We start from the raw sequence: 13,931 nt of genomic DNA, 5'->3' as shown, positions 1-13,931 counted from the left end.
CAGGAGGAGGAGCCTAGGCACCCAAGGAAGAAGAGGAATCTTCCTAGCACTGATGGTGTTGTGATACAGGTAGCACAGGTTCAGGAGGATACTTTCAGTGCTCCACCAGATGTTCAGTCGGTCCATGACGCGGCCCTTGTCCCAACAGCAGAGCAGTAGCAGGTCGGGAACCAGTCTGAGGTTCCCGCCAGTACAGAGGACCAGGGGACCACTGATCAGCCTATGACGACGGGTCAGGCTTGAGGAGCCACTCTATATCCTTTCTCTATTTATATGCTTATTTTGGTAGTTGGCATTAGGGACAATGCCAGCTTTTATTCGTGGGGGTGCTCCCTACTATTTTGTATTTTGATGGTTGATACATTTGAGATGATTGTACATATTTATTTGACTCTTAGCTTATGTTGCTAGTTGATAGTTGGCATGTACATAACTTTTCATTCTAGTTACTTTTCTACTATATGTACATATTCATTTCCCCCCGTTGTATATTCTACTCCCCTATTGTACATATTCATTCGGTTTTTCCATTTTCGTTAAAATTTTTTGTTTTTAGTTTCATAGCAGGCTCGTAACCTTTTTGTTTTGTGTTGGCGTTTGCAATAAGCCCTTGGTTTTCTTAATGTCACGGTTTTTTCCAAGGGTAGAGTGTTGTGCAAACCGGGTGGCTCTTCCCAGTGAGAGATAGCGTGACAACCTTCTTAAGGGTTTGAGTCCGTTTTTGACTTTTCTTTTTTTTGATTTTCAAGTTTTGCAGTCAAAGGTACCTCAGACAAAGCTTCACTTGGGCCTAACACATTTGCCTTTGATCCCATGGTCAAAGACATAATGTTTTGCTTAGGATGGTGAAAGTCATGGCCTTGAGACTCTTGTGTTGACCAAACAGTCATCATGTGGTCGTATTGGACCATTGTGCGCTTGAATCATAACTAAGGTCGTTGTGGGCCCTCGACTCGATATCTTTAGCAATCCTTGAGAGTGTGTGGTGAGAATTCGATTTGCGAGTCCAAATCCCGAGCCGATGGTCTAGAACCTACCCCGAATGTTTGTTGAGGCAAAATCTTAGGTGAAATTTGGCTTGAGAAGTGATTGTAGGCTCTCCTTGATCCAAAATGCTAAGATTGAACAATTCCATGACCTACCAATGAAATGATCCCTAGTTAACCCTTTTGAGCCTTGAACCTTCTTCTTTCAAGAACCAAAGCTACAAGCCTATACCCGTTCTTAATGATACCCTCTCTTGGCACCCAAATCTTCCCTTGAGTAGCTGGCAAATATCTAAGTTTGGGGGGAGACAAGAAAGGAAACAATGTGGTAAAAGGTACAAAAGCAAAAAGAAAAGAAAGGTAATGAAAAAAAAAGACCTAATTGAATAAGGTCAAAAAGGGGATTCAAAGAAAACAAAAGTGAAAAAGGGTGTGGAAAAAGTAGAAAAAGGAGAAATGTGTTGAATTGCATAAGAAAGGGTGACAATGTGTCTCTATAACCCCTTGAAAAAGAAGTGAATACTCAAATGAGTCAAGAAAGTGTGCCAAAATGAATCAAAAGAAGTGCTTAAGGGAAGATTGAACCCACTTGAACAAAAATATGTCCTACCCTTACCCAAAAGCCTTCACAATGACTCCACAAAAGCCCTACATGATTTTGAGTTGAAGGGAACCTACATTAGTGGATACTTACATAAGGGGCAAGCATATGGTACTTAGAGCCGGACTTGTGGCCTCTTCCTTGAGAGAGATGAGTGAAAATCCATCAACCTCGGTTTGTGTGTCAATACTTTAAAAGGTGAGGTTCACTTAGGGAGAGTTGAGGATGTGTGAGTTTGGGTTCCACAATGGCCAAAGTAATTGAGAAAAGTTCTTTAATGAAATGTGTCAACTCTTGATGCTCTTGTGTCACACTTGATCCACAAGTTTTCAAAGTTTAAATGTGTTAATGATGCATTCGCATCGAGGGAAATTGTTAGTCCCAATTGATGCTTGTTGAGGTTACTTTAGGATAAGCTGAAATTGCTTGGATGTTGCCTTTGAGGGGCGGGTCTTGTTTTGTTTGCTTAAGGACAAGCAAAGGTTTAAGTTTGGGGGAGTTGATAAGTAGGATTTTAACATATTTTATACCCATACTTGCCTGCGCTTTGAGTGTAATTTGCTACAAAATAGTCCCAAAATGCTTACAGATTGCGCTTGATTGCAGGTTTGAGCTATAAAGTGACAAATCGTCAAAGATCGGCTCAAATCAGAGTGAAACCTGCTCAAGTGTCAAAGATCATTAAAGTAAGGACATTCGGAACTTGGTGCGGACCGCACCATCATGTCATGTGGCTGCACCATAGGAATTCAGAGACTATGAAACTACAAGTCAAGCTCATGCGGTCGCGTCCCACTTCATGCGGCCTGCGTCTCACTCATGCGGCCGCACAATCCTGCTATGCGGTCGCATCCAAAAAAGTTCATAGAGTGTCATATTCCAGAAGCAAACCACGCGGCCTCATCCCACTTTATGCGGGCCGCGTCCCTCTCCATGCGGACGCACTCTATGGTCACGCGGTCTGCGTCCAAAAAGTTCAGAGAAGCTACCAAAAACTATTCATACGGCTGCACAACAACTTTGTGCGGTCCGCACCAGTCTTCATGCGGCCGCACTCCAACTTTGTGCGGTCCGCATCACCATCTTCAGAGAGCAAGATTCAGAGGTCAAGCAACCCAGTGCGGCCGCGTGCCAACTTTGTGCAGTCCGCACTAACCCCGCAGGGGCATTTTTGTCCAGTTTTTCCAGCCCACTATAAATAGAACATTTTACCATTTTTAGGGAAGTTTTTGTACATCTGATAGCTGCTGCACTCGTGAGACTTATGTTTTGGCCTATCTTGGGCATTTTTAGCTTAGTTTCATCATAGATTATTGTATTTTAACATTAGCAATTAATTAATATGGTTGTTTCATCTTCTATTTCTTTATTTTCTTCTTTAATTATGTCTAGCTAAACCCATTAGCTAGGGTTGTGGCTCAACCCTAGTGTGGGTAATTAATGGGTGTAGCTTCTTAATGATAGATTGATATTGGGTGTTTGTTATTTGGGTTAATTTTATGGTTTAATAAAGGATTGTTGGTTGCAAACATTGATTCTAGCTTAGTGGGTCTTGACTCTTCTTGAGAAAAAGAGTCTATGACCCCAAAATTGACCCAACAAGGAATTGGGGTGGACCTATGAGAAATGGTAGTCCCAATTAACGGGTTAAACCTCAAGAGAGTAATCCCTACTTGAACCCTAGTTGCTTGGTCTAACTGGCCTACCCAATTGGTCTCGAGAGAGTCAATTGGGCAAAATCGCTCTCTCTACTGAGAGGTGTGAGAGTGGGTATAATTGTGCAATGGTTATAACATTGATCCCAAATATGTCAATCTATTATTAGTAGTCTCTACCCGTTAGTTAACCACCTAGGTGATGCCACGACCCTAGTGCCTTTCTCTATATTAATCACAACTTAGAACATCTCTCTTTAGCATAAATTAGCCTAAATTTGTAGTTGATAATAGTAGTTATTAAACAAAAACCCCAAAAACTTTTAGAAGTACAATTTGGAGCAAGCACGCATTCCTAGTCTGAACAAATACGCAACTCCATCCCAAGCTCCCTATGGAACTTGACCCCGACACCACTATTCGGGTAAAAGTCTTAGCGCCCGCTCTTCCTACCGTTGTGTGAGGTTGAGTTTGCTGCGATCAACCTCTCCCTCATGTTACTTGCTGAGAAGTTTGTAAGCATCCCTCCTCTCGGTAAGCCCTCGAGTCTCGGCCTCATGTTGGTTGAACTCTTCCCGATATCGGAGAAAAGTTTTGACAATATATTCCAATCCAAAGTCATGTTGTATCCTTCTTCATATCAAGCAACTCCTTTCTGTTGCACCCAATTTTCCATTGTATGACAGCCAATATTTCAAATTGAGCTCGCAGACCCAGTCACTGACCAACGTGAATCCCAATTCACTCTAAACGTTTCCTCAAGGTGTGTAGTTATCCTACCACTAAACCCATATGCTACTCTATCATTCTCCCACTTTGGTCAAACTCACTCCTTTAAGCAACTACTCGATTCTTGTTTCTCACACTTGGCCTTCTAGGAGTTTAATCACCACAAGACACTTCCCACATGCCCTTCCTCATCCTTCACTGCCTAGTCAAATACGAAGGAGGAAACATCACACACCACATCTGCAGTACCATTACAATTCCTCGATTCCCGATTAGAACCATCGCTTCACGTCGCATAAGATTGAATGGGAAGGAAATAAAGGCATAAGCCTCAAGGGAATCAAACCGCACGATGAAGAATCAAGAAGGAAAATGCTTCTAACAGCCCTATAGCCTCTTGAAGATAAGTACAGACGTCTCCGTACCGATCCGCAAGACTCTACTAGATTCGCTCATGACTCGTGAGACCCAAGTAAACCTAGTGCTCTGATACCATGTAGTCACGACCCAAAATCCATTAAAGGTCGTGATGGCGCCAGACACCACTGTCAGGCAAGCAAACACCAAGAAGTTAATTAAATTCTCAATTTAGTATTTTTAAAATCTTTCTTTTCCTTATATTAAACAATATATAATAAACTCCATTGAGTAGATAATGATGTCTTTAACAAATTGAATACTGAAAAATCACATAGTCATCCTAAAACCCGGTGTCACAAGTGCATGAGCAATTTTTAGGAATTTAAAATATAATACAATAACTGTCTAAAATACAAATTGGACAGAAAGGAAAATACAATACTCTGAAGGAGACTCTGCTGGTTGCGGGTCGTTCCGAGAGATGCAGCTCACCTAAGTCTTTGTATCAAACCATGCCGCTGCGCCTAACGAGTCCACTAGACATACATGTGCATATGCAACAAAAATGCACAATAAGTGTAGTATGAGTACAAAAGCAACGCGTACCCAGTAAGTATTCAGTCTAACCTCGAAGAAGTAGTGATGAAAGGTCGACTTCGACACTTACTAGTGGTCCAATAATATCAAATACAGTAGAGAAGTAAATAAATATGAAATAGAGTAAATATATGAGATAAACATGTATTAAATACGTTGTACAATTTCCTTCTTTACAATTTTTGCTCGAGCTCTCAACTAGCAAGTTCCTTCCGTAACCGGAGCATATATATAAAGATGTAGTGGATATCATCAAGAGGTTGTCATAAATCAAATCCTGGAGAAACCCTAAGATACATCGGCTTCTAGCAAAATATTACACACGAATTCCATAAGAATGATGTATATATATAGGAAATGATGAGGCGTACGGCCCGATCCAACATCAAAGTAAATTGTGCACTGCCAAGGGTCAAACAGCGCGAACCATAGATGCATCTATTAACCTGCTAAGGCAAACAGCCCGATCCCATGAGAGTGTGGTACATAAATCTTGCCGAGGCGAATGAACCAATCCCATAAGAGTAGCAGAAGGAAATACCCCGCTCGCGAATCATACGTGTGATGCAGGCAAATATAATTTACAAAATTTCCCTGCTCGTGAATTATACATGCGACGCGGCCAAATATAATTTTTTAATAAATCAAAATCTTTTTCTTGATTCCTTTCAAAATAAGAACAATTCAACGTGAAGCTTTTAAAGAGATTTCCCCACTCGCGAAATGCACATGCGACACGGTTACACATAGATTTCTTAAGTCATTATAATATTTCTGAATTCTTTCGAAAATATGAAGTTTCATGAAAACCCTTAAAAATCTTAAATTCCTAAATTCAAATTCCTTTCGACACAATTATTACGCAACCCTAATCTTGTTTCTTCTCAAGACAACAATAACATTAATTAACAACAATATCAACAAAGCATGATGTAAGCCTAAACTACCCGGACATGGGCATAACTAGTAGCTATGTATGGACTCTCGTCACCTCGTGTGTACGCATCCCCCTCAAATAGAATCACATAATAATTTAGTTCACCTATGGGGTTAATTCTTTCTTACAAGATTAGAAAGGAGACTTACCTCACTCCGAAGTTCCAAAACCGGTATTTCACGCCCTTTCGAAGATTCAAATCGATGCACAATGCTCCAAAACTAGCCAAAAATTATGTAAACATATTAACATATGTTCGATTACTCACAATAACCCAATTTATAACAATTTCTAACCCCGAATGAAAAGATGACAAAATTGCCCTCGGGCCAACATGTGGTTTTTCCTCTTTTCAAAGACATTAGAGTTCCTGGTTAGCCAGATTGCCCAAAGGCAGAAGGGCAGTAGTTGTTTCCATTAGATTCAAGCATTGTAGTCCATATTTTGGAGCCTATGTCATGTTTCTTCCCAGTTATGCATACAATATGGATTTGCACTAAGGCTAGGCTGCTGAGTACAATTGTGTAGCAAATGCTGCCAGAATTGTTTGGCATTGGCACATTCAAAGAAGATGTGGTTTATGTCTTCTATTGCATGATCACAGAAGGAGCAATTAGGGGTAATTCTCAGGCTAATGTGGTGTATGTGATTCCCTGTAGGCAGTCTGTTTTGTTGCATGAGCCATATGAAGAACTTGATCGTATTAGGGGTCTTTAATTTCCAAATCTAGCTGAAGTGGTCTTCATTAGAATTGTCATCATGCATAAGTGCATCAAGATAAGAGTAGATTGATTTGGTACTAAACGTGCCATTGGGGTTAAGGTTCCAGATTAGTTTGTCCTCAGTAGAGGTGGAGGTGGGGATGAAGGTGTTTTGTATTATTAGGGTGGTATCAAGTGGGATTGGGTAGGGAATGCAGCTGAAATCTGAAACCCCATTGGAGAACACCTCATTAATCTTGGTGTTCATGTCTTTATGGTTCCATGGACCATTGAGGATTGTATCCAGAGGTTGCATTTTGGGCATCCATGGGTCAGTGAGAAATCTAACCATATCCCATTTGTGAACCACCCATCTAGTGCAATTAGTGCAAATCTTCCATCCCTCCTGGATATTTTTCCAGGTTCTAGTTTTAGTCTTAACCCTATTCCTTCCTCCATTGCAATGATTGCCCATGAGCACTCTAGCCCGGATGGAGGTAGTGTTTTGTAGAGTCTCCAAGCAAGACTAGTGTGGCATGTTTTGTTCTTTAGGTAGGATTGTTGGAGACTCAGCCCTCCCTTGTTCTTTGGTTTGGTGATAGTGACCCACTTGACCATGTGTAACTTTCTTTTCATAGGGGTAATACCTCAAATGAAATTCTTTGGATTTTGTCAATTTGGTTGGTTATTTGGAAGGGTAGCTGGATGTATTGCATGACATGATTTACTAAGGCATTCCTTAGACATAGTGGTTCGACCAGCCATGTTCAGGAATTTTGTTTTCCATCCTGTCATTCTACTATTAAACTTATTTATGATGAACTAGAAGACACTGCTTCTAAGCCTTTTAGTGAAGATAGGAAAACCAAGGTATTTCCCAAAGTCTTTTGCACCTTTGATACCTAGAATGGCACTGCATATTGTGGCACACTCTGTTTGGCAATTGGAGGAAAAGATCACTTTGGATTTCTGGAGGTTGACTTTCTGCCTAGATGCAGCATTGAAACTACCCAAAATGGCTAAGATTGACTCATAGTTACTTTTTGTAACGACCCGAACTGTCGTTATAAGAATTAGCATCTCGTTCAATGGCTTAAGACCTCGAGGAGCTTCGTAATACGCATTATGACCCACATGTATGGTCAAGTTTGGTTTGTCATAAGATTCGGAGTTAAATTTAAAGAAAATCAAAATCTTATTTTTGAAGCAAATGGAAAGAGTTGACCGAAGAGTTGACTTTTGAACGAAAGACCCCAAATTAGAATTTTAATGATGTCAATAGCTTCGTATGGTGATTTCGGACCTAGACGTGTGTCCTAATTTGGATTTGGAATTCCACAGGACAATTCGGTGCATTTTGGCAAAATAAGAAAGTTGACGTGTTCTAATTATATTATTTTATATGTGAAAGAGGTCTATTACCATGATGAATATCAATTGGATATGATAGCAAGTGTACGAGGCGTACTATAAGATATATGGGGTCTAAGGAAAGTCCTAATTCTAAGCCAAGTTGGAAAATTTCGTAATATAATAAAGTTGCAAATGAGTACGCACAAGACCTCATTTTGGACGAGCATATCTACATGTATATAAGAAGTTGTGTGATGAACATCCTATCAAATTAAAGCTCTTTGAGTCTAGTTTACAATGCATCAAACCGTTCATCATTTGGAGGAGCATACAGAAAGTTATGACCATTTTACCGGACCTATGTCATAAGCGCGCCCAGGCGCGCGACCGCGCCAATTCGAAAGTGAGCACGGAGGGAGCGCGGCAAAGCATGTAACATCCCTATAATACCCTTGGGCAGTGTAAAAATCAAAGGGATCTAAAATTTCTTCCATTTTTGGTCATTCAAGCACGGATTTGGGCGATTCCAAAGAGGTTTTTCACGATTTCGACTTGTGTAAGTGTTCTATATTCGGAAGTGGTTACATTTCATGAATCTATATCAATATTCATCGTTTATTTCAGATTTGGATGAAAGAAATTGTGGTTTTTGTAAAGTTTTCCAAAAATGAAAATTTAGGATTTAAAGGTCCATTTGACATCGGAATTCGATAATTTTTGTATAGTTGAACTCATATCGGAATGGGTTGTCGGCTTTTATGATTTTTGTCGAATTCTGAGACATGGGCCCCTCGAGCAATTTTTGATCTAAATTTCGGATTTTAATTCGGAAAATTTGTAAATTCATATAGAATTAGTTCCTACGATTCGTGTTGAGTATTTTGAATTGTTTATGACTAGATTTGAGAATTTCGGGCACGAATTCACGAGGCAAAGGCTTGTTGGAATTTTGAATTGGTTGCAAAGCGAGGTAAGTTTTTGGTCTAACCTTAGCTTGAGGGATTAGGAGTTGTGTCCTATTTGCTATGTGTTATTTGTTAAGTACGGCGTATAGGAATGGTGATGAGTATCTATATGTTGGTGTCAAGCATGCCCGTGAGTCTTATACTATGATTAATGTGATTCTGTTTCGTATTGTTCATGCTCTATATGATAATTTCTATTGAGGAATATAACTTGTGGAAGTATTATTGTTAATTGAACATGGTAGAGCGTTGGCTCAAGTTGAGAAATTAATTGTTGAACATGGTAGAGCATTGGCTCAAGTTGAAAATTGAATTGTTGAACATTGTAGAGCATTGGCTCAAGTTAAGAATAGAATTGTTGAAACTTATAGAGCATTGGCTCAAGTTGTGAATCGAGTTGTGAAGTAAATGTGAAAGAAGAAAGAATAGAGAGAATCATTATATTGTCTCCCTTGTTGGGATGTCATTGTTTTGATATTGTTTGCCTTGCCGGGATTTGATTGTTGTACTATTGTTCCCTTGCCGGAATTTTATTGTAATTTCATTTATTTCCTTGCCCTTATTTCTTGTGATTGTTGTTTGGGTGAGGAAGAGTGTTAAAGCACGAAGGGTGATGCCGTGTATGATTTTGTGAGGAAGAGTGTAAAGCACGAAGGGTGATGCCGTGCCGCATGATGTATAATTCTGTGCCGATTATATTGATTTTATAGTGAGGATGAGAGTAAAAGCACGAAGGGTGATGCCGTGCAGTTTATATTGATTCTCATGGTGAGGATGAGAGTAAAAGCACGAAGGGTGATGTCGTACACTTGTCCTTGATATTCCTGATTCTTGCTGATAATTGAGTTATGTTGTCTTTTACGTTTATTTACTGATTTTCTGTTGTTACTTGATTTTATTTTGAAGTTATAGATTCCCTTACCCTATTTGCCTTGTGTTTGTTTCTTGGGTGAGGAAGAGTGTAAAGCACGATGGATGATGTCGTGTATTGTTTTGGTGAGAGAGTGTTAAAGCACGAAGGGTGATGTCGTGTATTGTTTTGGTGAGAGAGTGTTAAAGCACGAAGAGTGATGTTGTGCACTTGTCTTTGTTTTCTTGATTTTTATCGATAACTGAGTTACGGTTTCTCTATATTTAATTGTTGGTTTCCTGTTGATACTTGTTGTACCCCGCAGCATGATCTCCCCTTCCTATTTTCAATTGAACTACGGTGATCCTCATATTTATTTGTTGCTCTTCTATTATTATTCAATGTCACTGCAGCATGTTACCCCCTCCCACACTTAACTGTACATTATTGTTCTTCTTTTTCGCTGTATATGATTTAACTACATAGGTTTATTTGGTAGTCTGGTCCTAGCCTTGTCACTACTTCGCCGAGGTTAGGCTAGGCACTTACCAGCACATGGGGTCGGTTGTGTTGATACTATATTCTGGATTCTCTTGTGTAGATCCTAGTGTTGTAGACTTCGGACCGCAATGAGATTGTTATTTCTCGTTCATTAGGTGACCTGAGGTAGTCCTGCAGGCGTCTGCAGGCCTTGGCGTCTCCTCTACCTACTATTCCTATTTCTTTCATGTATTTCCAGAGACAATGTTATATTTATTTCTTTCATACCCTTATTATAGTACTCCTAGATAGTGTGTGAAGTTGTGACACCAGTCTTGGGTAGATTTGTTATGGATTGGTATTAGCAGTATTATTAAATCTTTACACTGCAGTCTTTCGCTTATTCAATTCTGTTGTTATCTAATTGTTGGCTCTAAATTGTTATTGGATTCAAAATGAAAACACGGTAAGTAGTTTAGTTGGTTGGCTTGCCTAACTTTCACTAGTAGGCGCCATCACGACTCCCGATGGTGGAAAATCCAAGTCGTGACACTTTTATTGGCTCTAGCAAACATAGTGAGGCCATCAGCAAAGAATAGGTGGGAGATTTTAGGCCCTCCCCTGATGATACTGATAGGACACCAATCTTTCTCAGATACATCATTGTCAATATCCCTGGAGAGCATTTCCATGCATATGATTAACAGGTAGGGCGACATAGGATCCCCCTACCTAATGCCTCTACTGGGTTTGAAGTACTCAGTCTGAGTACCATTGACTAGGATGGAAATGGAGCTTGTAGTGAGACAGGACATGATGAGGGTAGTAAGCTTAATGGGAAAGTTAAAGAAGAGAAGGGATTCTCTAATGAAAGACCATTCTAACCTATCGAAAGCCTTCTCTAAGTCTACTTTCAGGATCATGTTGGCATTCTTGCCTTTCATGTTTTGGAAGTGGGTAATGTATTCTTGGACCACAATGGCATTATCAGAGCCTCTTCCATTGGCTAGAAAGCTGGCCTGGGTAGGGCCAATGATGTTTTGGAGCATTGGCTTGATTCTGTTGACAATGATCTTAGTGATCAGCTTATACAGAGTGTTGCACATACCAATTGGTCTGATGTTTTTCAGCATGATGGCATAAGGGCATTTAGGGATGAGGCATAGGGGTTGGTTTATTTTAGCAGGGACCAAACGTGTGGCAAAGACAGTGTTGCAGAATTGGATAAGACTATTGGTGACTATGTGCCAGTACTTCTGATAAAAGAACGGGAAGATGCCATTAGGCCCAGGTGCCTTCATGGCCTTGAAGGAGAACAGGGCACACTTGATCTTAGAGAGCCTAAGGGTGGATTCAATGGTGTCTTGCTCCCTGTTATTCAGTATATTAGTATTATTAGTGATGTGAATCCTGTTCAGCACTGAGCTGTGATGTTCAGTGTTATAGATTTTAGTGAAGTAGTTAAGGATTGTGTCTTTAATGTCCTAAGGATTCTGAATGTTGTTCCCCACCTCATCCTTGAGGGACATTATCATGTTTCTCCTTCTTTTGTTAAGAGTGGATATATAGAAGAATTTGGTATTAGCATCACCCTCAATCAACAAACTAATTATGGATTTAAGCTTCCAGAAGTATTCCTTACTCTTTAGAATGGCAGAGAAATCATGTTGGAGCTTGGCTTCCAGATCCTGAAGGAAGGTTCTAAAAGGGTAGGCATTGGACTTCTGAATACCAGAAAGTCTAGCAAGGATATGCCTTTTCCTATGGAAGATGTTGCCAAAGGCATGTTTATTCCAGCCAGTTTCTCTGTTGGTAAAGACAGAAGTAGCTTCCAGAATATCAGTCCTAGCATCAAAACTGTCCTCCTCAAGAGGGAAGAAGTTAGGGTGACTACACCACATAGATTCAAACTTGAAGGGATTGTTTGCCCTATTGTGATTCTGGTGGGAAAAGCTTAAAAGAAGAAGACAGTGATCTGAGTGAGTCCTAGGAAGGTGTGTAACAGTAGATTCAGGGAATTTCTCAATCCAAGCATCAGTTTCAAAGCACCTATCGAGTCTTTCTAGGATTAGGTCTTGCTTATTGGAGTATCTCTTATTAGAACAAGTATATTTAGAGCCTTTAAACCCTAGGTCCACTAATTTGCAACTATTTAAGCATTCTCAGAACCTATTGCTTCTATTAGTGTTCAAGATATTGCCCCAAACTGATCCCTGGCTTTTAGGAGTTCATTGAGATCTCCTCCAACAAGCCAACTACCCTCATACATAGAAGCCAGATCCTCTAATATATTCTGGAGTATATTTCTATTATTGACACAGTTACTAGCATATATTGCAGAAAAAAGTCATTTAGTGGAGGAGGGGATTACCTTGACCATGTCATGCACTCCCTGTGGATTAGTAGCTACTTCCTCTAGCTTAAGCAGATCATCCTTCCACATTAGAAAAATCCCCTCAGATTGCCCAACAGTAGGGGATTGGAACTGGGCATCAAACGTGAGCTCAGTAGTTAGGTGTTTATGGTCTACCATTCTAGTTCCAGCAAAACCAGCATGGCAGGGTTATGGAGCTTCACCATAGATGAGCAGTGCCTAAGAAACTCTGCATTGTTCGCCCCCTAGCATTCCATATTATGAAGTTCATTAAGAGGGGTTTTTGGTTGGAGTTTTCCTTCTGATTCCCTTCTCGTTGCCTACTGAGGTTGGGTTCATAGTGCCCACCAGAGGGACCATACACACTGTTGAGTTTTTTGAGTTTGAAAATGAAGGTACCCGGAGATCGAGTTTGCAGCTTAGGAGTTTTTTGGGGGCACAGAGCAATAAGCATTTCTCCTGACTGCTCTTTGAAATCTATCTCTAGGGGTTCCTGCATGAGGAAGGCCTTTATCTTTGGCATCCCTAATTTTTCTAGCATGTTCTCTAGGTCCACATTAGACTCTCGAAGATAGTCCAATGCCATGGTGGTGCCCCTGCTCAGAAGGTCGATGGGAGAAAGTGGTTGTGATGGTGGTGGCTGAGGGAATTGGACTATTGGTGGCCAGAGTTGGAATGATGGAGATGGATTGGAGCCTTCAGATTCATGAGTGGGGAGAAGGGCATTGTCTGGCAAAGCCAGCCCATAAGTATGTTGAGTTCCTCTACTGAGAGGGGTTGTTGCTTCCTCATGTACTGGGCTTGGGGTAGAGTGAACATCCATAACCGGTGTCCAAAGTTTGCTATACCCTGGTGGAGAAGCTGTGTGGCTAGTCGAGCTAGGTAACTAGGATTTTGGATGGTTATCTCCATTGGAACCGACCCAACCATTATTTGAAGGTGTTGGGTGTATCCTTGGAGTGCCATCTCCAACCATGACTCCGATATGAGCTCTGGAGGCATTGGGGTGGTGGAGATGGTTAACGGGGTTGTGATCTATGTTTGGGAAGGAGGGTGGTTGTTGTTTTCCCTAAGAGAAAATACAGTGATTGGGGCATGTGGTGTGACTAGGGGTGAATGAAGTAGTGGAGGGGGGAGACGCATTATAGTCCATCTCTTCTTTGGGTTTCGTGTGAGATGATTTTCCCTTCTGCAAATAATCATGAGGGATTGACAGGGGGTGTCACCTCAAAGCTAGTATTGGTTCTTGGGTTTGTAACAGGTAATTGATTACCTTCACCGGAAGAGGCAACGTCGTGAGAGAGAAGGTAATCAATTACCTTCCAATGAAGGTATTCCCTAAA

General features: G+C 40.7%; 1 protein-coding gene across 1 annotated transcript; it reads right to left on the bottom strand.

Moving 5' to 3' along the window:
- Nucleotides 1-11,698: 11,698 nt before the first annotated feature.
- Nucleotides 11,699-12,747, bottom strand: LOC142174468 (uncharacterized). The gene is made up of 3 exons (XM_075240268.1): nt 12,586-12,747; nt 12,415-12,507; nt 11,699-12,307 (listed from the first exon to the last, which is right to left on the bottom strand). The coding sequence occupies exons 1-3, from the start codon at nt 12,745-12,747 to the stop codon at nt 11,699-11,701; spliced, it is 864 nt and encodes a 287-aa protein (XP_075096369.1).
- Nucleotides 12,748-13,931: the final 1,184 nt, after the last annotated feature.

This window comes from Nicotiana tabacum, chromosome 20, assembly GCF_000715075.1.
Source record: "Nicotiana tabacum cultivar K326 chromosome 20, ASM71507v2, whole genome shotgun sequence".
In the NCBI taxonomy this organism is placed as follows: domain Eukaryota; kingdom Viridiplantae; phylum Streptophyta; class Magnoliopsida; order Solanales; family Solanaceae; genus Nicotiana; species Nicotiana tabacum.
Note: the sequence above shows the minus strand (reverse complement) of the source record. Positions and strands in the feature narration are given on the sequence as shown.

What these genes read in the sequence shown, in the direction of transcription:
- LOC142174468 (XM_075240268.1), bottom strand. Translation starts at nt 12,747, where the DNA reads ATGGTAGACCATAAACACCTAACTACTGAGCTCACGTTTGATGCCCAG. An exon ending in GAGTGCATGACATGGTCAAG is followed by an intron (nt 12,508 to 12,585) that starts GTAATCCCCTCC and finishes AATATACTCCAG; the next exon opens with AATATATTAGAGGATCTGGC. An exon ending in AAGCCAGGGATCAGTTTGGG is followed by an intron (nt 12,308 to 12,414) that starts GCAATATCTTGA and finishes TGTTCTAATAAG; the next exon opens with AGATACTCCAATAAGCAAGA.